The sequence below is a fragment of the Lepisosteus oculatus genome, chromosome 20, assembly GCF_040954835.1.
Source record: "Lepisosteus oculatus isolate fLepOcu1 chromosome 20, fLepOcu1.hap2, whole genome shotgun sequence".
NCBI lineage: Eukaryota > Metazoa > Chordata > Actinopteri > Semionotiformes > Lepisosteidae > Lepisosteus > Lepisosteus oculatus.
The window spans coordinates 11,040,497-11,064,907 of record NC_090715.1 but is presented as its reverse complement, the minus strand read 5'-3'; the positions used below and the strand labels follow the sequence as shown (position 1 = coordinate 11,064,907).

Below are 24,411 nucleotides of genomic sequence, written 5' to 3'. Positions count from 1 at the left end.
CAGGATGACCGTGGAACTGCAAATTCAATAAAGAATTAAATGTATGCTGAACTCTTACACACATCTATAGACATGCATGGTGTCAGAAACAAAAATAATGCTAGTGAACTGTGCTCTGATTTTTTTGCAGCCTTCAGAGGAGGAAGAGATTGTGGACCTCATGTTGACAAAGATCTGCAGTTTTTTCGGGATCAAGTGCAAGATAGAGAAGGAAGAAAACTGCCCAAAAAAACTAGCTTGAACTGTAACAGGCAGCACAGATCCACTCATCCTCTCACTTACTGCAACATGAATTTGTAGTGCACCTCTTTCCTATACTGTTACTTGTTTTAACTGTTCTAGTATAAAGCAACAGATTCTGTATTCACTCTTGAGAATTTTAAACTACTGTTTTTCACCAAGACTTACAACCAATTGTCACATCAGTATGCCTCTGGCAGTGTTGCAAGAATTCCAACATAAGAAATTCAATGCAGCCTATTTCTAGCAATCTAAAGAAGAATCTAAATTCTCGTTTCCAGAATTACTAATGGCACAGGCTACAAAATTCTAATTTTCAAGCTATTAAAGGGGGCTGAAGAACCTGCCTGTTTTTATGTTATTTTAAATAACCCAAACATTCTAATGCCTATACATGCAATAGAAATCAATGCATAAAAATGTAATTGTTACAAAAACACTACTCTAAAATTCTTGAATTAATAGCCTAAGAAGATACAGCATTTTAGCATGCAATGTTAAGTTTACAATCCTCTAACTGTATATAGTTTAGTATTTACATGTGTACTTTCAACTATTTTTTGTGGTGCAACACAGTGCTATGCTATAGAAAGGACAGTCTCGAAGCATGCACTACTGTGATCTAGCCATTTCCCAGCTGTTCTTATACTGTCCTATGACAGTACAACTATAGCATATTAAAGTAGTGAGAGCTGATATAAGAATCAAAGGTGATGCTTAGTATTCACTTTAGATTGCATGAAAAGGTATCAACCCTAACAAAACTGTACGTCGTTAATCTTCTCTTACTGTAAAAATACAATTAAAGAGCATATACCACAAAAAGCTTTATTCCCTTCCCCCTTTTTTGAACAAATACAAAGGGAACCTTTTATCAGAAAAAAAGATAAATACAGTGACCTGACAACAATTTGTCATAGGAGTTAGGTGGAAGATTTTTATACTCTCCTAGAATAAAAACACTTCTGCAAAAGTTCTCTTAGTCCTCGGCAGTTTTACTAGTTCATTTCTTCTCCTTCTTGTCTTCTTTCTTGGTGGAAGCATCACTCTTCTCTTTTTCTTTGTCCTTGTCTTTCTCCTCCTTCTTGTCTTTCTTACTCTCATCCTTCTCCTGTCCCTCCTTCTTCTCTGCATCTCGGTTGGCTATCTTGTTGTTGATGAGGTTATGCAGCGCCACTACAGAGCGAATGAGTGAAGCCAAGTAGACCACCAGCATCTGGTCATTGGTCTTGAGGTAGAAGGCCTTAATGAACTCCTGCAAGTTGACATCGGGCAGCAGATTGAAGACGTCCTGAAGCTGGTAGATGATCTGGTGGTTGATGGGCAGCTTACCTGTTGCAACTTTCTCCAGGTAGCCCTTGATATCCAAGAGCTTGGAGTTCAGCCCTTTCAGGCCATGCACCTGATTGGTGATACGCTGTGACAGGGTGCCCACAGTTGTGTCTTTAATGTCTCTGCCAATAGAACCAATAAAAAAAAAGTTATACAGAGGTGTTGTGGAAGTTGAGATCAATATTTAGGTCAGAAATGGGCACCTTTAGGATCTGTCCTCCTCCCAAACAGATTTAAATCCTTGTTTATAGCATAGTGGGCATTCCTGAAGACATCCATTCCTTTAAACTAGGGGTGCAAAGCTCTGACATTTCAGGGGTTCATGCCTCTTTCGTTCTTAAGCAGTTAACGCTACCACATTTTTTATTTGACCTTTGTATTATAACTCCAGATCTCACTTATTAGACAGCATAAGAGCTCTCTGAAACAGTTACATGATTTAAAGTTACAAATCCCACTGCAAATTGTAAACAGGCTGTATCACATAACAACTGCTCATAAATACCCCACAGCCCCAAATACACACATACGTGAATATATTACCCGATGCTAAACCAGCACTATAACCTTTCCATGCACCTGGGTAATATATTGGTTATTTTCAAGGCAAAAAAACTGTAGAACTTCCTTTACCTTAGTAAATGCTCTACACCAACCTCTTCTGCTTCCTCAGCCCCTATCTCACTGGTAACATGTTCGAATGTCTTGGATGTGGGAGTCCCATCCTAAAAGAAGGACATATCATTTAGAAATACAAACAGTATCTGACCTCTTAGTTTATTTATAAATAGCTCGCAGTACAGTAAGTGCATACTAATGGATGAAAGGCTTTAGGCACTAAAATGTATGATCTACAATCCAAACTACATCTCATATTCATTCTACCATTGCTGGTGGAGAGCATGTCAGATCATGTATCATACCTTTAAACAATTTTTAAAGTTGGGATTGCTGGTATAATAACTTCATTCCACCTTTCTTAAATACACAATGTATATCCTTTTCTGTACTTTAATGGGCCCCAAAACTACTCACATCATGCACTTCCTCTACAGAGATGTAGGCTTCTGTGGGGAGACCTAGATCCTTCGGCTTTACATCAATGATAACTAAAACCTGCAAAAGACAGCATTTTATTACAATCCATGAAAGAGTATAAATATTCCCAACTTTCAAGAATATTTATACTCTTTATATTTCCCATTTTTCAAGAATCTGATATATTACAAATTAAAAAAAATACTAGATTTTCCAGAATATTTACAAAATGTGTTAAAGACAGTTCTCTCATTCTAGCCTTTGGAAGTCATTTTTTCTATGGACTTCCTAATACAGCTCACAAAAAAAATGAACTGCAATGCAACAAGACTGGAATAAGAGAAAAATATTCTTCTGAATGCATCTCAAAGCCTTAAAATCTAGATTGCTTAAAAAAAGAAAAGAAATGTGATGCTTTAATAATTAATTCATAAAATATGTAAAGTACAATTTATTAATGTTTTGTTCAACACTTACCGAGTTGGAACAGTACCGCTTCATGAGCTCATTGATGGCAATGTCATTCTTGTGGAGTTTTGGTCCTGTGTGATACCAGCCCACTATTCTTTCTCTGGCTAAAGACATTTCAGACACAAAAAAGAATTTCAACACACTATCCAATATTACAGACAATAATGCATTTCCAGTCTTTTGGTTCTTTACCTGTTGAGATAACTCACAAGTTAACATGTGAGCCTTATATAACTTTGAAGAAACTCCAAGACTTCTTAAAAATATACGAGTATTTAACAATTAACCACTTTGATTCAAGTCAGACGTTGTAGTCAAAGCACACTAGAGATCATGTGGGCAATATTTCTGTTTCATATACTGAAGTACAACATTGTAACAACAACGAATTTTAAACTGAACTAAAGTGTGAAGAAATGCTAAGTTACAATGGATATACAGTATACAAAATCAAAGTATTCTATCGACAATGTCCTCTTTTGCAGCACACTGAAAAGGATAAACAAGCTGACACTAGAGTGTGCTCTTACCATTGACTTTTTTGAACATGCCATACATATTCTCAAGGTAGTCATGGTCCAGGAACCACACGGAGTCGTCTTTGTCATCCTCATCGAACGGCACTGTGTGGACAACCAGTTTTTAACTCATTAAGCAGGCAGCACCTTAGACAACTACCAGGTTCCCACCACATAACAGCGCTGCCCATCTCAGGCTTCAGTGGGACACAGTACAAAGGTAAACTCAAGGACTTCAACCCTGCTTGCAGGTGATTTTCTCTCAGCTGGCCGGGTCACTGGAAGTGAAGTCCGGTCTCAACACTGTCACAACCGACCATCTTGGTCCCCCTTCTTACAAACTCAAGGCTCAGTCTGCTCACCTGCAAAACTGTTGGAAACATCCAGAACCTTCTTGTGCCAGGATCCCAGAAGCACCCCTACCACTCGCTTCTGGTTCCCCACTTTTCCTATTCTGGAAGAAACGTTGAGAATTAACCACAGATGCCAGGAGTAAAAAAAAAAGTAGGAGCGAATAAATTCCTTCTAACCTTCGCATGTACCCAATGTGAAGCTACACCGCCTGCCCGCACGACCAGAAACAAGGGAATTTGCTTCGCAGGACCCGACATTAGTATCCACCGTTTGACCGTTTTAAGTGAGAATAATATCTCACGACAAAAAAAGGCCAGAGTGCTGTCATAAAAACTCGACAGAAATAAATTAACCTCTAACAATAAAAAGAAAAGGCTAAACAATCCTAAAACCGCAGCTGACAAGCCGCCAGCCCTCGGATAGGCAGCAGGAGCGCCGTGAGAAGAGACTGATTGAGACTTTATTTTCTTGAACCTCTGCTGGGTAATAGTTTTGTTTCACGGCAATTCCCCATAGACTGTAAGTGTCATTAATTGTATTAATGGGAATAGTTAATGAACGGAATTTTCTTTCTCCGAGGAAAGTTCTAAAATCCCGGTAAGATGTCCATCATGACATGTACACGCCAAGTACCGTGTGACTCAGCAGGTCAGCACTGTTCCTTGGCGGGGCCCTACTTTTAAAATATTGAAGGAATTCTCGTCTTCAGCTGCAAGATTATTTCTCAATAAGCGTAAATATTAAACTGCCCTCTTAAATTCCCTTGTTAGCTACGCGCAAACAAGTAGACGCGATTTGGCTACAAATGGCACCATTTAAAATTGTAAGATAAAACCTGCACATTCACAGTCATTCAAGAAAAGAGTAATCGGCATCTTGTGTTTCGAATCTGTTAAATGATAACGCACTTGCTATAGTTAACCGAGATTCATTTTCGCTGCCATTCCGGGCCTGTTACAGAAACAATGAGTCCACAAATTCTCCTTAACCATTACAATGGAAAATAAATGTGAAAAATCACCTGTTAAAATGGTCCACAACACTAAGCAACACCAGTGGATGGACTACCACTTTTTCCACAGCAGATTCCGGCATTTTAACGACTCTTATATTAAGATCAGCAAAATGAAACTTGCGAGTAATCTTTACAACCGTATGGCACTCCTCCACAATCCCATAATCCACCGAGACCAGTACAGTAAACGGAAGGAATCCCACAATTCCACGGTGCAGGCGGAAGAAATGACGATGCGGTTTACGGCAGTTGTTATGTTCTTATGACATTGAAAAACTTCCTTGATATAGTTTTTCGCATAAAACAAAAGCACACAATAGAAAATATTTTAATTTGTTTATTGAAATGTTCTTGAAAAAAAGATTGGAGGACGCATTTTCCTTTAGAGCTACTATTTTCTTACCGTGATGATTGTTTAAGGAAGAATTTAAATTATACCAGAGCCAAGGACTACAATCTTACCGATAAAACACGTTGCCACTAAATGTGCAGTCATATACATATCGATATCTAAAGATACATTTAATCTTACAGTGTTTGTAACAGATCTAGTACTTTTGCTACTGGCTATATATGGTGTATACAAATAATGTACTATATTAAGAATTTTATATTCTGGCTTACGTACTTTTATAAAACAGCATTGTATGGCTTGAAATACTATAGTATTGTTTTCAGAAGGTGTTGATAACTTTTTATAATCCACCTTTTTAAGAACTCCAATATGCAGTGTGTGTATATATATTCACCAATAGGTGGCACTTAAATAACAGAAAGCATTTTGTTGGTAATTTCTTTGGCGACATCCAGTTCAGAGCCATGCCACAGAAATAGCTAAACTTGGCAAGTTTACACAAAGCATGGATTATCCTGTGCACATTATTTATGGTGTACAAAACACAGCCAAACTGTTCATAGACAGTTTTAAACCCCTTATTTTACAGGAACATCACCAGATGTTATAGTTCACAAAATGTGATATTACTTAAATACAAAAACTCTTGATAGTGAATACCGCTCTAGTTCCTTCAGTTAACGTTGGCATCTTGTGTATTTAACTTCTGCTTCTTTCAAAAATATGTTTCTCAATCTTTAGGTTTAAATGGGATGTTTATATGTTATATACTTCTTATGAAGGAGCAGGTAAACTTTCATTCCTTATTGAAAGAAACACTACATGTGGAGCCATCTTCTGGTGTATAAACGACAACACTTCTATTATCACTTTAGTTAATTGCATTAATGAAGTAAAGACTTGGATGTGTGAAAACTTTTTGTTACATAACTCTGATAAAACTGAGGTTATGTTGTTTGGAGGAAACAAAACTGATAGGACTACTATAACTCTGCCAGCAGCCATATCACCATGCAACTCACAACTGGCAACCCACTGAACCCATCCTACTCTCTCCGTCAGAGTAGTCCCACTGCCACATGGAATTCTGGCCCCCACTGAGGAGCTAACATACCCCTGGCTCACCTCCTAAAGTTTCTGATGAGCACCCTATCCCCAGGAAGCAAAGGCATGTCTACAGCTCTCCGGTCATAACGACGCTTGTCCCTTTCCTGACACCGCTGTACGTGGCCCTGGGCTTTTCGGTATGGCTGCTGCAGAGTTTCGTGATGCGTATGCATCCAACCTTCCAAAGTTTCACCCCTATTCCCTGGGGGCACACCCACCACCATGTCCACTGGCAGGCGTGCGTGTCTCCCAAACATCACAAAGAAGGGGGACAGTCCTGTGCTCTCATGAATAGTGTTATTATATGCATAGATCAATTCTGGAAGCTTTGCGGCCCATTGCCCCTGCTGCCCCTCCCTGAGTGACCCTAGCAAAGACAGTACTGTCTGGTTCATTCGCTCTACTGCCCCATTACCCTGGGGATGGTATGGTGTAGTTCTGCTCTTTCGACAATCATACATCCTTCCTAACTGGGCTAGCACGGCAGGCTCAAAGGTAGGACCCTGATCTGAGTGTATCCTCTCAGGACACCCAAATGGCTTGATTACATGCTTCCACAGGGCCTTCACTGTAGTCTCTGCAGACTGATCCTTGGTGGGCATGGCCCAGGCGTATCTGGAAAATAGATCAATCATCACCAGCACATATGGTTATGTGTCCCCTGGCCTTCCTAATGCCAGATAGTCTATGCCCAATACCTGTAAGAGGTATGAGGTTACATGGGGAACCAAGGGAGCCCTCTCTTGAGGATGGACCTTACTGAGGGCACACTGTCTACATGCACGAACACAAACCTTCAGGTCCTCTGCTATTCCAGGCCAGTAAAACCTCCGGCGCAAAACTGAATGCACCTTTTGGCTACCTAGGTGACCCATTGCCTCATGGTATTCTTGACAGAGCTCATTGCTATATCTTGGTGGCACAATTACTTTTATACTCATACCAGGCCCCACCCCCAATTCCCTCTGTCTCTAGGACCAGTACCCCCCCTTGATCCTTCATCTGACTCCAAAGGGGGAGATACTTTTGGACTCCTGCTCGACAACAGTGTTGCTTTACTTCCTGGCTAGATTTCCCCCGCTCAATTCCTTCCCGTACTACTTACAGGTCCAGATCATCTTGCTGCCGGGGCCCCCAAGCCTAGAACTCTGGGGGTAACCCGGTCCCTGCTCCTGTCTCTCCTGGAACTGCCTCCTGTGCTAAAGCGAACACCTTGGCAATACCTGTTGGCCCCCTTGACAATATATCAGCATTACGGTTGAGCACCCCTGGCCTATACTTAATATCAAATGATAAGTTTGCTAACTCAGCCACCCACCTCTGCTCAGTTGCACCAAGGTGGGCAGTATCAAATGCACTAGTGGGTTATTATCCGTAATAATAACAGGTAGTCCTTGAATTTCTCTGTAACTGCCCACTTCAAAGCCAGCAGTTCAAGCTTGAACGAACTATAGTTCTGATTGTTTCATTCTGCAGGATGGAGGCTACGCCTGGCATATGCAATAACCCGCTCAACACCTTCTTGCTCGTGGGCCAACACTGCCCCCAGTCCCTCAAGCTTGTAAAGCTTGAATGGCCGTCTGAAATCTGCATAGGCTAGGATTGGTGCACTGAGCAGCTTCTCCTTCGGTGTCTCAAAAGCTTTCTGGCAGGCCGGTGTCCAATCCACTTCCTTTCCTTTTCTCCCAAGGGCAGCTGTGCCACACAATAAGGCATTCAAATCTTCGGTAATATCGCACGAAACCCAGAAACGAGCATACCTGGCGTACTGTCAAAGGACGCGGCCAATCTTCTACCACAGATAATTTCTCAGGGTTAGTCTCAACTCCGTCTTTACTGACCACATGCCCCAGGTACTTTACCTTTTTGCGAAAGAGAACACATTTCTGAGGTTGTAGTTTTAAGCTATGCTCTTTGAGCTTCGCAAACACTTGTTCCAGATGCATTAGGTGAGTCTCAAAGGTGGGGGAGTATACTGTACAATCACATCATCTAGATTTATCAGTAGTGACTCATTTATCATTGGCCCGAGGCAGTGTTCCATCAGGTGTTGAAACATCGCAGGGACATTACACAATCCAAAAAGGCATCTGCTCAAACTCGTACAGCCCCAGTGGGATGGTGAAGACAGTCTTTTCCTTGTCACGTTCACTAACCTCCACCTGTCAGTATCTGCTGACCAAGTCCAAAGTAGAGTACCACTCTGCCTGTGACAGAGTTGTCAGTGACTCCTCAATGCGGGGGAGAGGGAAAGCATCTTTATGGGTCACCACATTCAACTTTCTGTAATCCATGGCAAAACCTCCATGACCCATTCTTCTTCTTTACCAAGACGACCGGGGCTGGCCATGGACTACTGCTCTAGCGAATAATCCCCTTTTCCAACATTCCATGTAGCAACTGCCTCAACTCCTGGTATAGAGATGGGGGAATAGGACGATACCTTTCTCGGGTAGGAGGCTTCCGGACCAGTTGGAATATGGTGAAGGACGGCATTTGTCCTCCCAAAGTCCTCATCATGGGCTGGGAATACTTCTTGCCACTTTTCCAAAAGCTCATCCAGTTGTCTCTGTTGCGCTGTCGTCAATCCTTCACCTTGGACCGAAAGGGCAGGCAGTGTTTCACCCCTTCCGCACTGGGCAGTCCGCACACCCACTTCCACTACCCCTGGAGACACCCTTTGTTCAGGTTACACTAGAAATCCTCCCGCAAGATGTACTCTATTTCCCCTCAGTTTGTATCCATTAGCTGGGCCAGGTTCTTTGTCCTTTGCCTTCAGGTATTAAAAGGTCTCTGTACAGTACCTCTGTCACAATGCCAATGTCTCCCGTAATTGTCAATCCCTGGATTAATAGGTCCTTGCCTCCATGGTCTCGCACTCTGCAGCTCCCCAGGGTCATCTCCAGGGTCCAGTGGGAAATCTGAGACCCCTCTGTCCTGTTTTTTATTCAATTTCAATTCAAGGTGCTTTATTAGCATGACCGATGGGTACAATCAGTGTTGCCAAAGCAAATGAAAGTAATGATATTTACATTAAACAAAACAAAAAATAGAAGTAAAATAAAATCTACAGACATATTACAGACATTTACAACAAAGACATATTATAAAATATTGACATATACTGTAGGCGGCTGGAGCATTATTGGGAGACAGACTCACTGTTCCTCAGGCTGTGACAGGAGATCACATACTGGGCTGCCAGATCAACTGAGTTCCCTCCTCCCTCTCCCAGTAGGATTGGGACCCGTTGTGATTCTGGCAGGTGTGGGAACTCTGGGACTAGATTTCTGAATTTGGGGAAGAATGTTTCTCTAATCCCAGAGTATCTGTCACAGTGCAGTAGGAAGTGCACCTCTGTCTCTGTTTCTCCCCGCTGGCAGTGGGAGCACAGCCTGTCCTCTCTGGGCAGCCAGGTCTGCCTGTGTCGCCCAGTTTCTATGGCCAGGCTGTGGTCACTGAGCCTGTACTTCGTCAGGGTCTGTTTCTGTTTGATATCTTTTTATTTTGGTAAAATAATCTTTTATCTCTCCGCTTAGCCAATCTCTTTCAGGGGATTTTCCACAGTCCCTGGCAGAATTGGGTTTGCCCAGTATTTTTCCAGGAAGCTTTGTTTGAGGATCGTGCGGGTGCCGAGCTAGGTGTCATGGGATCCAGTTCATTGTTCACTCTCCGGCTCTCTCTCCTCCTCTCTTTGTCTGGTTAAACTGGCTCTGCGACTCCTCAAACCTCCAAGTCTCGATACCTAATTGTTCCTGCCTGCTAGGCATTATTCACTGGGACATTGACATCACCCTAGAAATCAACATAACCTAATCACCCAGCCTTTCATTGCCTCAATGACCAACATCTTGCAACACTAATCAACATAGCCCAATCAATTCCCGCCCTTTGATTGCTTCAATGGTCCACATCCTGTGACACAAGTTGTGTTCTTGTAATAGTAAAAAAATGCAGGTTAAGTTAGATCAGTGAAATAAAATCTGGGAATCCTTTTAACATATATACTTTAATCAATATTTTTTTTTATTTTAGTTGACCCTTTTGTCGATATCAATATGACCTCAGGAGGTTCACATTATTTTCCTTCATGGTAACAAAAACAAATTACAAGATGCAAATAACAAAACAAAACCATCTTTTATTCAACCACCAAAACAGTCAAGTTGCATGACCTCTGACTTCCAAGCCGTCACCCACTTAAATCTTTCACTCAATATCCAATTATCACTTTCTAGCCTTGAGTTTCCACACACTGCTTAAGATACTGTACTATTAAATATCCAACACAACCCATGCCTCTCATTGCTGTAGATCTGAATGTGTAATATTCTGGGTCTTCTTTAATGCCAAATCTAACAGCTCAATAAAAGATCTTTATTAGTAACCAGGCTATGTTTATAGGTTATTTCAGTCTGTCAGCCACATAGTCCTGTGTTTATGTAGAGAATCGAAAAAGGGAAGCCCTTCAGTGCTGATAAAAGTCCGACATTCTTAGTCAACATAAATATGCAGTGATGTAATGCAACACATGATACAATCTCCTAATGCAGGAAGCATGTTTCAGCAATGGTCTCATTGTTGCTTTAATTTCAGGATGTTAGAAAATAGTTTACTGCTTATATACAATGCAGTGGTATTAAGACAAGAATTTCTGATGTTTGCAGCCAGAAACCAAGTGACAAGTGTCCAGTACACAAAGCATACATGTATGACTGTCTTGGTTAGAACCAAAAATGAGAACATGTCCTCACATTCCTTCTCCTCTGATAATTACTCCTGAAAAATGGGAGTTGTGTGGACCAGCAAACTGATCCTCGCAAGCCAGGTTCCTTTTTTGTAATCCAAAATGGCCAACGATCCAAAATGACCAATTACCAAAATTAAAATTGTATTTTGTGTCCTCTTTCACTTTATGCTGAGTTTCATTTCAGTAAAGCACGGGACATAAAAAAAGAATGGGAAGGAATATAGACAAATAAATGTGTTAAGTAAGGGATGTCAGCTTGTTATTGTTGAAGCGAACTCAGTTTTGTGATAAAAGTCATCTTGTAACTCTCCCTTCAGAATGGGTTGTCTCAGAAATGCAAAGCAAAATTACAGTGGGCAAGTTAAATCCTTTTCCAGAGTTAACATTTTGATTCTCTTTTCATTACCATTCTCTTCAAGCAGATTCACTTGGCTCTGCTACACCTGACTGTGGTTTTACCTGGTGTGGCATTGCAGTAGGAGCCTATGGGAATAGAAGGTCCAGCAAACTAGAGATGGGTCAAATGACCAATGTATAGACAAGCAATGGTTCTGAGAATCTGAGAGGAAGGGGTATGTTATTCAGGAGTGTGAAGCATGAGGTAGGTCTCTAGCCAAAGCTCCAAACAAGGTTAATGCTAAATGATGGTATTGTTTGCATTATATTTCTGTAATTATGTTGTTGTGTTCTGAAATCCTGCTGGCTCTTCACCTAGCTAAAAAGAGAGTAAGTTAGCATTCATTGATTTCAAGTATTCCCTAAAGTGCTAAACCAGGCTTATAAATTATTGATCTCAATGACAAGCTCTGAGTGATATGATCTGAGAATTTCACTGTTGTGGCAGACACGAACCAAACTGCCAGTGAGATTGATATATACCTTTAAAGAGCAAAGGTTTTAAAGGGCAGATCACATGTATAAATTAGACCATTCAGCTACACAATAGTCTCCACGTGGCTTTAGCATTAATTCTGGTAAGTTAATTAGAAGACCATGGGGATGAAATGCGAGCACCTCTGTATTGTGAAGCTGATCACATGGAACTGTATCATTAACAGGACTCAGTGACTGCTCTGCTCTGTTCAGTTAATGATATAGTTCATATGATCAATTTGCAATGCAAAACAAAAACACATTTAATCTGAACAAAGTACTTAAGCACTCCATTTAACAATATTTTCTATTTATTTATGTAAGTACAGACAAATGGCCATGCTCTTTTGAATACAGTAGCAGATCAAAGCTATAAAACTTTACACCATCTCAACTTCATGCATACATATCCTTTAAATAGTAGCTGGTTTGTATCTTGGCATGTTTTGTGGCCCTCAATCACATGGTGAATGAAACACACAAAGAGAATAAAGTGAAAACTTTAAATGCAGCAAAAGCAGCTCAACATGACTCTTAAGGACACATGCTCTTTGGCAGAGTCCTTATTACATAAAAAGGTCTTATCCTTGTTTTGTGTGTTAGAAACTCACTTTTAAACCCCTGAACTGTTACTCAAGACTGGATTATTTAAAAAATACAACAATAAACAAACTGTTGCACTAATTCATATTACTAAGAAGTGGTTTTAAAAGAATTCACAGGCGTGTGACACGCTACAGATATGCAGTATTAAAATAGGAAGCGAGCTATGAGAACAGTTACATAGTGTTTCTTGATGTCATCACTTAGCTGCATCTGTTATTTGTACAGGATTTTTTTCTTTCTGAGCTCAGAACAATTTAAATAACCAGCCCTATTTAGTCTAAAAAAAACCAAGGGCAGTGCTGTTTCAGTGAAACAGTGTGGTCTTTTAAAAGGGTTTTGAAGTTATGCATCACGTGGGAATTCCCCAGAGACAACTAGGAAGTGTAGTCCCAGACATAACTCCTCCCTGTGTGTTGAATGTTTCCTCCTTTCTGATTTTTATTTTTTTCTGAAACCTTTTAAATCTATTTTCTCCTGTGGTCTAAGAAAATGAACAAATTCTGAGATGGAGCCAAACCCAATTGAAATAATACATGGAGCAAGTTGTTGATATAATCCTAATCGTTAGTTTAATAACTCTTTGGGATTGCATCTTCAGACTTTTCACGATGACAGCCATTCAGTAATTGAGGATGTTTTGCAAAAAGACTGGTCAAACATTGAAGTTAAAAACAAAAATATGACATGACCACATTTTGACGCTCTTGACAGGTAAAATAACATCATAAAGCCTGCTAACTCCAGGAAGGGAATACATTATTTGCCTGATATCACTTTTTAGTTATGCTACTAATTCTGCTTAAGCACCCTCCAGGGAGAGATTTATTTTCACTCTTCCTTTGTGCTTTGTTGGTGGCCAGTGGGTTTCTATGGAGGCCAAATAGCTTCATATAAAAGAGGCAGACAAACAGAAAATAACCTCCACACAAACTCTGCTCTGAAATAGGATAATAAACTTATGCTTGGTAAAATATTAGCTCCCAAAACAAAAATAAATCTTCGATTTATTCTTTGCAGTTTATGCCCAAAAGACCACCCTTAAATAAACAGAAAAGTATTTTTTTTCTGTAACAAACCTCTTTGCTTTTTATAACCACTTTATTTTCCCTTGCAGTATTTATTTTCCCTTGTGATTCATTAAAAAATCAGTCCAATGCAGACGATGTCAAATATGAACTTCTTGCAGGCCTTTGGTGGGACTTTGCTAAGGTTAAACGAGAAATCATCTGGGTGACAGAAAGTAGTGTAAGATCACATCCTGGGGTGCAGATATAATGGACATTTTTTAAACAAGGGACACTTGCAGTGGCCATTAGCTGTCCTGTTTGTGTAATCCAGGCCCGGCTAGATCTTGATTATTTCCAACATTTCTTGTCAAAGATTACACCATGTTGTGTAATAACCCTGATGGACATTATCTTCACTCAACGCTTCACTCATTCTTTTCTCAAGTGAGACAGTTCTACAATCCCGGGTTGCCTTGTGTCTTCTGAAAGCTGGAATAAAACATATACAGTTACCAAGCAAAACAAAAGCTTGGCAATGTAAGAAACATGTATGTATTGCATACATTAGAGTCATTCTATTATCTCAAATTCCAACAGTATAATTCTTTGCCTGCAGGACCTTCTACAGTATACACTCACGTTTACTTGAGCTGCTCTATGGACTATAAAACCAGTAAAGCTGAAATAATGGAAGCTGATTTTACAGTTTTAAGTTGATGTTTGTATAATAAGTATTTTGATACCAGAACAGTAATCGCTTGCTATATTGTTTCTTTGATTCACCTAATTGATATCGGTACAATAATATCCTAGATTCTATGAATATTAATCATTAATGTTAATGTATTTTTCACAACAAAAGATACACAAACTTTCTTCTGTTAAGAATGGAAAAAAAAATCTTTATTTGGTTGAAGACATGCTTGCCACACATCTATAGATAGAAGTGATCCGTTTCCTGTTGGTTAGGTTTCTGGAAGAGCCTCCACTGCTCCCTTTACTCAATGTCAGTATTGCTTTCTTGCCAAGAATTGCAGAACCAGATAATTTTTCCACAATTATGCATAGTTCAGTCCAGGTGGGACTGCATATGGGTGGTGGTGGAGGGGAGTCCCCATTACCCATAAAGCGCTTTGAGTGGAGTGACCAGAAAAAGCGCTATATACAGTAAGTTTAAGCAATTATTATTATTATTATAGTTCGGGCATCGTTACCCATACACTTCTAATGCAACAAATCATGGTGGAGTCCACCTGCAAACTGAATGAATTGTAAATGATAAGTTAAAACAGTTCTGATCTGCTGTCTTATCAATCCTGTAAGAGAAGCCTGTTCTGTCTTTTATACTAAAGTGTTATGTGAAAGCCACAGTGTCATGCCATTAAACCTGGCCTTCAGATTGTCCGAGGTGGAAATCAAAACTGATACAGTGGCTCAACTGTAATGGAAACTCCTTATCTCCCACCTGTCCCTTAATCTTATGATGAAGACTGCAATTCTACATTGATTAGTTTTTAGTTGCTGGAAGCCAGATCACCAGATGGATGTCTTTTCTTTCATCTGCCTTAATTTCTTTTCTTGCAAGTTTGTGGATTTAACTTTTCACACTTACTAATGACTGAAAAGAGCTTATTAGAAAACAGGAGGAGTGGCAAGGGAGCAAAATAGTTATGCTGTTCCCTAAAGCCCTTTTGGCAAAACACAGGGCCAAAGCCTGCACAACACTTCCATAATTCCCTGGCTACAGAAAGTCTGAGAAGACAGTGTAGCACTTTCATATGAGGAAAGATCTTACCAGAATATTGATACATTTCCACAAGACTTTAAACTCTTTACTTAGATATATTTGAGAATTATATTCACAAATGTATCTAAGTAAATGTATATTCAAGATATATTCTAAATCTAATGATTTTTTAGGCTCATCATGCCACTAATCAACTATATAAAGAGCTTCAAAATGTACAACTGTGTCGCTGACATCCTAATTTATCACCATATAATTCTTTAAGATTATAAAGCTGCAGCAATGCAGAAGGGTTTTCCAGCACTGAAAACTTAATTCCAGACTAGTTTTTAGAAGTCACTGTTGTGAATCTGTATGAAATTCTTTTGTTTAGTTTATTAGAAGTTAAGCCAAGAGATTTAACTGAAAAACATAAGCTGATGGTCGTTTAATTATTTTTTATTAAAAGCAACACATTCTTGATATTAGGCTTTCATCTTAAAAAAAAATTCAAAACAATGATTAGTTGTTGTGTGGGAAAGTTTGAGAAAGATTAGAGAGAGAGAGACTCAGGAAGAAGCTATGCTGTGCTATGTTGTATTTTGTTGCTTTATTGTATTTTTAGATTAACTGTATTGTTCCTGTTGAGAAGAAATAGATATTACACAGAATTCTGTCCTCATTAAAATATTGGACATTATCGATCAAATTCAATTGACAAATTGTATTTTTTTTAAAGGAAGAATGGGTAAACAGTAATGGATTTTTTTTCCTTAACTCTCAGTTATAATATTCAGAGTTCGAATACGGTGTATTGCGGAAGGCGAGATAATGCCCAATTTACAGTACATTCACATCACACTGATTTTACACTATTTAGAACACAGGAATATCGAAAAATCATTGGAGAATAATATCAAATAAGAAAGCTGTTTCTCCTCTGAAAAAGTTGCACTAAATCTACACAAACAGGTTACATTAGTAATCTCTGCTACCATCTTGGTAATTTCATAACAATGATTAATGGATATGAGGGATTGAGTAGCTGTCCTGTCTCCTGTGCTGGAGTTTCCTTGAGAGAAGTCTATAGCTCATTGTGAGGCTGGTGCACAGATCTCTGCACTGTGAGTACTCTAGTTTACCTGCTCCATATGAATCAGTTTTTGTAGCTACTAGACGTATATGGATATGCAAGTGTATAAATATAAAGATGGAAGTGCAGTAAAGGAACAGTGAAAGTGGCAATCAATACTTTATTATTTTGTGTACACGTTGAACTTCCGTGTTGTCGAGTACATCTGACATCTTTTTCAACATTCAGAAGGGTCTTCAGGTTTGTACCAAATTGGGATTCACTTCAGAGAAGGAATTCCATTCACATGACCAGAGGCCTAGCCAAATCCTTCTCTTTGTTTTATTTCAAAGCAAAACTGCAAGTCATGGTCTACATTCTGGGTGAACAGTGATTTCACAAGAGGAACCGGATTTTTAAATATATTTCGAATCACAGCCAAATTAGACTGTGAATCATAATGTTGACTTATATTATGAATAGGGGGTGCTGAGGTTTTGGAGGTGGGGTGTGGGTAGGATGCTATTTTTATATGAAATTACTTATTGAGTTAAAAGCTGTAAAGGCATTAGGAAGGATTGCCATCTTCTGGGAGATAAAACAGAGTTACAATGAAATGCATCTTGTTGATCAGTGTAGAATTATGCATTTCTCACAAGCTACAATGTGAATGCTAAACTAATAAAGTATATCAATGAGCATTAAAAATGCAACAAATGAGACATACAACCAATAGCATGTGTTGCATTTTTAATGTCCCTCTACATCTTTGGTTCTGATACATTAAAAGTATATTTTCAATATTGTAAGTATCACATATCAAATATCACTTGTTTCTAATTGTAATGATTCATACATTAAATGTCTGACTGCTTCCCAACAGACTAAATGGCCATAAAGCCAATGCAGGCCCTGAGAGGCAAGTCTTTCTTCCATAACTACATGGAAAGATTAAACTGGTAATGCTAAAAATGATTTCAAAAAGACCAATATTCAGATTTCATGACAATAACAAAATGTGTGAAAGTTATCTCTTCACAGTAAAAAATGGTTTGAAGTGTGGGCAAAACAGCTTATACACATTATTGCATTTTTTTATTTTAATAAATGATATCGGCTGTATTTTTCATTAGAACTCCTTCTCTGTGATGGAGAATGAGTGGAGAACTGAGGGAATGTTTGTGTGGGGCTAGATGGCTAGGGGTATTAACTTACAGACATTTCTGAAGTATAGATTCCTAGAGGCCATTGACCATAGACGACAGCATTTGCACCTTACTGGCACAAGGTAAGAATGTAAGATAACTTGCAAACAAAGAACCTGTTCTGGCAATCTGGCTTGTTTGCTTGCTAGTAGCTAAATTTTCCAGGGATTCCAGTCATTTCTTAATAGAATCCAAGGTGTCCACTGCACCAACATGGCTGGGAAGCTTTTTTCCAACTTCAACATCCCGAAGTGCCTCCTGATATCAGTGAAAGCTGAGGACTAAAAGCATGTTCTCTTAACTTTTCATTTGCATCCTCTGATCCATGTCTCACCGTTGATTGGTCAGACTCTGTGTCACAGACTTTGAGGATTTTCTGTGTCCGATTCAGATCCCTGTTGGAGGAGGGTAGATGGAGGATCGTATATGAACAGTACTCTCCAGAGGGCTGTAGGAAACGGCCTTACTCTCTTTCTCCCCTGATCAGTGACACCAGGGCCAGAGGAAGGTGTCTGTAAAGTAAATGATTAAAGACCAGGAGGCGGAGACATCTTGAGCTCCTAATCTGTGATCCTGTTAAAACAGCATCCATCCATTTTCTAACACTTTATCGAGCACAGGGTCGCTGAGGAGCTAAAGCCTAACCCAGGAAGCAACAGGTGTAAGGACAGGATGCCTTTTGTATGCTGTTACTCAATGATTCAATTGTATAACCCTTTAAACTATATTTGAGCTACATTACACAAACATGAAATTGACTGGCCAAGACTCCAGTGATTCAAAAAGAACATTTTCAGTAAATGGAAAGCAAGGTAGAGGCAAACAGGGTGAATCGAAAGGAAAGAGTTTAAGTACACCCAATACAATTAATATCACAACGTTTTATTGTGACCTAAAAGATAGATAGGCCCGGCACAATCACTTCATAAAGTTTTTTTTTTTCCTCTCGTCTTGCAGATTGGGGCAAGTATAAATCTGGACCGCGGATAAGAATCCTAAATCTGGCCAGCACAACGAGCACACAACTCCTCCTGATATTTTTAACCAGCACCGAAACCGGGGTATCTTGGTAGACACGGTGCAGATTCACCCCCCCCGAGCTTGAATCATGTGACAAGCGTCGCCTACTCGGTTTCCGCGGCTGGTGCGCCTGCGCGGAGTGGGAGGCGGGGCGCCAGAGAAGCAGAGAGGGTACTCGGAGTGTGGTGTCTTCGAGCTGGTCGTCTGGCGTAGTCCGAAAAAAGAAAAAAAGGGGGAAAGAGAAGCCCGTCATACACCGAAAACCACGAAAGGCTGATTCGAAACATCTTCGTTTTGTTCTCATTTAGATTTTTTTTCATTTCCTCCACTTTTTTTTTAAATCCTCAGCGGTTCTGCTCGACAGCGTTTTTGTTATCCCAGAGGGTGTCCGATTTCCCCTCCTCTCCAGAGGCATTGCGATGCCCTCTGACTTCATAGCCCTGCTCAGCGCCGATCTCGACCTCAATTCCCCCAAATCCCTCTATTCGAAAGGTAACGGTTCTTTTCCGATTTACGCGGTGAATGCCTTTGAAGTGCTCTGATCTCGGTGCCTGTGCATCGCTTGCTCACCCTGCACGGTGTGTGTGTGTGCAGTCGTGTTTTGTTTTCTTATCCGAGGGGTGGTGTCACAGTTTCTCCGTGCTGCTCATCTCGGTAAAGGCCGCACGCTTAGGTGGCTCCCCCTGACGTGACATCCAAATGTTCAGTTAATTGCATCGTTTCTTGGGCTCAAACTGCAGGCCGGCATTTCTGACGCGCTGGGAAAGACGGAGTCGTGTCAGTCTTTTGGCCCTGTTCCTTACCGAGGGTTCAAATGCCGCTTTGCTTTTTGCAAGTAGTGTATTTTTCTCATCTGCTCTTCTTATGGGAGGTCTGGGTTCAGGACTCTTGAACATTTTGTTTGCCCATTTCCCCTCAAAAATGTGTTTATATATTTATCGCCGTGCGCTGTAAATCCCCGTCCTTTTTGAGCAAACAGGCCTGGGAACTTAGGCGGTGAAATTTCGACTTTCTATCAGCCGGAAAGCGTCTGCAGGTGGTATATAACGCTGAGGGATGAGAGCGGAGGTTGTAAATGCAGCGTGTGTAGCTCAGTTGTTAGCCGGAGGCAGTGTTGGTATCGGCGCATCGTGTGCTGCTCTAAGACAGCTGTGTGTGTCTGTGCGGATTAAATGTTTATATGTCGTCTGCGTGGTCGTGGCGATGTACGCGGCTCAGAAGCTGTACCGTCGGGAGGTACGAAAATAGTTTGAAACCCCGGCGTGTCTGACGGCACACACCTGTGACACTCGGCTCACCCCGCTGTAAGCTGTAAGCCGTAAGGCGAAGTGCGCAAATGGTTCCTCTAGTGAACTAGAAAGCGCCTCTTGCCGATCTTCACTTCTCAAGAGCGGTACCGGTTGACAGTTCTGGTCGTTGAGTTGAATCTGGGCAATTCGGTGCAGTCCGGCGGCGCCTGTGTGATACTAGACACTGTGACCACCTTCATAAAGGCCTTTAAAGGTCCTGAGCACCCTGCTTTTCTTTAAAAATGTGTTTAACATCGATACTTTACCGCAAAAGGGAGTATTGTTAGACACTGAAAAGGTTTGGTTTGCAAATTGTATTATTTACGAATACACCGCTAGGTATTAAGGCATATAATGGGACGTGCTTGTAATATCTTGCTGGAGGTTTGCCCTCTCGTGTTCATGGATGAACTAGGATGGGGTTAGACTTTGCCTGTATCGTGTTCTTCTTATTCCTCCTCTCATATGGTTTGATGTCGTCGTCGTTGCTCGTACGTTTAAGTCACCATTGTTTATGTAGTAAACAGTCTGGGGCGGTTTGTCTCAGTTTAGGTTAGGGCGAACTTCCTCAGGTTTCCGGAGGACAAATGCAAGCCTGCAAGCGCTGGACAGCCATCTGCTGGTGTGAAGGTCACTCTGTACCTTAGTTAAACCACACCGAATGTGTTCGGTGACGTTCCCAAATTTTTTGACTATTGTAAGACTGTTGCAGTGAGAGTAGTTCTAAAATAGTTAATTTGCTGGAGATTTGAAGTTGTGGATGGAAAGAGTTTAACCATGCTCTTCAGGGAGCTGTTCTAGATGGAACATAACTCCCCCTTATGAAAGGTAAAATATTTCAGTGTTCCTTGTGCCCCCTTTTTCGTGTGTGAGAGATCATGCCAGAGGTGTGTCTGGTTTCACCATGTGACCTGGGCTCAGCGTGGGCACAGCAGGAATGTGGATTCCAGCCAGTGCTTGTGTGTGCCATACCATTTCACCCACCCACTGCAGAGCTAACTTCGCAGCTCTTGTAGCTACAGAAACCGTTTAGGGGGGTTTCCTTTGAAGATCCTTAAAAACTGTTTTTGTGAAAGTCATTTTGTACCTTAATGTTGCAAACCTACAAGTCACGTAGTTATCCATCAAACCCTGAGCTCAGTGGTTTCTTGCAACTTAAGTACAGCTGTGAACTAATGGTGGCTACTTACTGTGCCGTTCCCTTGTCTGTTTGCTCGTGGAGATCATAGGTATTGACAGGTGACACAACATGAACATTTAGAATGATTATTGTTTGGTATTGGCACAATGGGTGGGGTGACTAGAAAAATCACTGGAAAAAAAATTCCCCTGCTCCACATAAAGTCCGCACTGTTGTAATTCCTCTCCAGCATATCTAAGATTTTGATTTGTTATACAGAGGTGGAAATACAAATACGGCCTCTTCCATTCTAACAGTAGCAAGGAATGAAAGGGTGCTTTTTTTTGCAGTTTGCAGCAATCCACACAGGAGAACTGGAAAGTCTTCACTTTCCAAAGCCAGACATGTGCACTGGTGCAGTGGCTAATCAGAGTGGTGTCTGTGTTTCCTCCAGGAGCTCCGGTTTCCTCCCACAGTCCTAAGACATTCTGGTAGGTTAATTGGCTTCTGGGGAAAAACTAGCCCTGGAGTGAGCGTTTCTGTGTCTGTGTCTGAATGTGCCCTGCGATGGGCTGGCGTCCTGTCCAGCGAGCACCCTGCCTTGCTCCTGTTGGTTGCAGGGATAGGCCCCCGCTCCCCCTTGACCCTGAATTTGCAGAAGCATTTAGAAAATGGATGTTTAAAAATAAACTCCAAAAGTGGAGTGATATAGACTGCCAGAAACACACCTGAAGTATTTATTACAAACTGACAGTGTCATAGACTGCTACCTGCAGCAACATTATTGATATAGTTCTACAAGGTGTTAGAATTGGAATCGGCAAAAATCAAAATGTAACTGGGTCTAGCAAACAGATTGTTGGCCTGCTGTCAGTTCTTATGCAGGGGGTGACAAAGGGACTTAGACTTGGGTTATTGTGGCGTGACGGGTTTTGCTGTACAAAATGTGCAAGTCATTTGCAAGAGACATGTGGGTTGGTCTTTCTTTTTGCAGCAAAACATCTGGCTGTGCCATTGAAATATTGAGTCAACAGAATTTGAATGTTGAATATGAATTTGTACACTGAAAATACAAAATAAAGTGCTGGTGGTGAGCTAAAATACAGTTGCAAGAAAATGTTTGTGAACCCTTTGGAATTACTTGGATTTCTGCATTAATTACTCATACAAATGTGGTCTGATCTTCAACTGAGTCACAATAAAAGACAAACAACCTGCTTAAACTAATAACACACAATTAATGCAGAAATCCAGCTGTATAAAATCCAGCAGAGGATTGTAAGAAAGTTTGGAAGGTACTGGTGATCCCTTTGAGAGCAGTGAAATCCATCAATAAGAAATGGAATGTGTATTGTACCACCCTGACACTTCCCAGAGCAGGCTGCCTTTCCAAACCAAGCAGTCTGGCGGGTAGGAATTCGGTTACGGATGCCACTGTGAATCCAGAAGTGATTGCTAGAAACTTTTCAGAGCTTCGGAGCCAGTGTTCATACATTGATAATATCCTAGTCCCTATACAAAGCTGAGAGGCAAGAATAAGCCTTTACTTAAAAAAGCCCAAACAAATCTTGCATGTAGTACGACACAAAATAATATAAATGCTACAGTAGGGGTGGCTTAAGGTTTTGTGGTCAGTTCAGATAAAAATTGGACCTTTTTGTCTAAGTGCAAATATCAGATGCGTGCTGAGCAACACGTTGCCCATTCAGAACTGTCCCAGCTGTCAAGCATGGTGTGTTATGTCATGTCATGGGGATGTTTCTCAGCAGGGAGTGTAAAGCTTGTCTGGTTTCTGCAAAGTACAGGCAGACTCTAGAAGCAGACCTGTTTGAGTTTACTAAGAAGCTTTGTTGAAAACCTACATTTCAGCAGGATAGTGAGTTGGAAGTCCAGGTTGACAAGAAGAGTGGGGGTGTTTTTTACTTGAATCCAGTAAGAAAGTGTGGCTACTTTGAAGAATATTGACGATCCCTAATGGGGAAAAAAAACTAGCAAGAAGAGTGTCCTAATATGACACTATCCCACTGTGCAAAGCTGGTAGAGACCCATTCAAAAAGGCTCATAGCAGTATTCTCTGCATAAGGTTCTTTCAACACGTACATGAATACTTAATCAGCAAATTGTAGTTTATGTATTTTCTTTGCAGGTTTTGATGCCATTGATGACACTGTTCATATGACTGTCTTTCACTGTGTAATACCTTTGCATATGTTAAACTATTTTTAATACAGTAAACATATTAAAGTGTAATATGGAATAGATATTATGGCAGAAGATAGAAAACAAACCTTAAATTCCTACAACTCTCTCATCAGACTCTAATTTACTGCTTTAGTTGGAAGTAATCTTGAAATTAGTGCTGCTTGCATAATTCTGGGAGTGTTCGCTACTGACAGAATAGTAATCTAGAGCACAAAATCCCACTGCCTTTTATTCCTAAAAGGTTAGGAGGTATGAGGAAAGCTGTAATTTTAAAGATGTACTATGACCTGGAAGTACAGATACAGCTCGTGTTTCAAAACATTATAGAGTAGGCTTTGTGCTTGACAATCAAAGCACAGGGCAGGAGAAAGTTGAAACAATCTGTTAATGATTATGTATTATTTGCCACTGGCAGTGATGGCTCCTGAGAACAGGTATCAGCAGATCTTGTGGCCTCCCAAACAAGTTAGATTGCTCAGTTCATATCCAGCTTTATAAACGGCACACACTTCTCACATTCTTTAAGGTGATCTAATCTTTATGTTTATCAAGAACATGTTTGGAAAGAAAGGTGTCTCTGTTTCTTGAACTGCTATAGTTTTTTCATGGATTCAAATCATTTTTAGATCACTGCATTTTCTTTTTTATACTGGCGTACCTTAATAACAATGCAGACACTAAGAAGGCTTCTAAATGTTTTTTTTTTGTAGGGTTTGTTATTCAATCTTCACAAGCCATCTCAGCCATTTAAATTGCTTTTATGAAGAGCAGTAAAAAAGTTTGAGCTAGTGTAGCTATTTTTGTTAAAGCTCTGACAGTCATCAGAGGTTAAGTAGCAGGCCATTCATGCGATAGTTTGCTGGGTTTTATTCTCTGTAATTATTCTTTATATTAAATTGTTGCTCTGTATTCTGACTAGGTTTGCTTAGTCTTCTATATACTGAACATGAAAAGAAGCATCACGTTTTCTAACTTTTCCTGTAGAAAATGGCAGTTTGTAGTAGGTGCACTGGTGGAATGGCATTAAAATATTTACTTAATATTGTTTATTTGACTAAAGGCGTGTATAGTATTTGCATAAATAGTAATAAATGTTGAATAAATAATATGC

At 40.3% G+C, this 24,411-nt stretch overlaps 3 protein-coding genes across 5 annotated transcripts in view; 2 read left to right on the top strand and 1 right to left on the bottom strand.

Moving 5' to 3' along the window:
- pkd1l2a (polycystic kidney disease 1 like 2a) overlaps window positions 1–1,055 on the top strand; it is a 32,242-nt gene extending 31,187 nt beyond the window's left edge. Inside the window, exon 43 of the mRNA XM_069181411.1 lies at window positions 131–1,055. Coding sequence (XP_069037512.1) covers window positions 131–241 — 111 coding nt within the window. The 3' untranslated portion in view covers window positions 242–1,055. The remainder of the gene's footprint in view (window positions 1–130) is intronic.
- psmd7 (proteasome 26S subunit, non-ATPase 7) lies at window positions 1,055–5,141 on the bottom strand. The gene is made up of 7 exons (XM_006641198.3): window positions 4,975–5,141; window positions 3,962–4,053; window positions 3,612–3,704; window positions 3,088–3,185; window positions 2,608–2,688; window positions 2,206–2,297; window positions 1,055–1,694 (listed from the first exon to the last, which is right to left on the bottom strand). Exons 1-7 carry the CDS (start codon window positions 5,046–5,048, stop codon window positions 1,244–1,246), a joined length of 981 nt encoding a protein of 326 aa, XP_006641261.1. The 5' UTR covers window positions 5,049–5,141; the 3' UTR covers window positions 1,055–1,243.
- A 13,680-nt stretch (window positions 5,142–18,821) lies between these two features.
- nfat5b (nuclear factor of activated T cells 5b) overlaps window positions 18,822–24,411 on the top strand; it is a 51,353-nt gene continuing 45,763 nt past the window's right edge. For all 3 annotated transcript variants that reach the window (XM_015368051.2, XM_069181313.1, XM_015368049.2), the window contains exon 1: window positions 18,822–19,181. In XM_015368051.2, coding sequence (XP_015223537.2) covers window positions 19,109–19,181 — 73 coding nt within the window. In that variant the 5' untranslated portion in view covers window positions 18,822–19,108. The remainder of the gene's footprint in view (window positions 19,182–24,411) is intronic.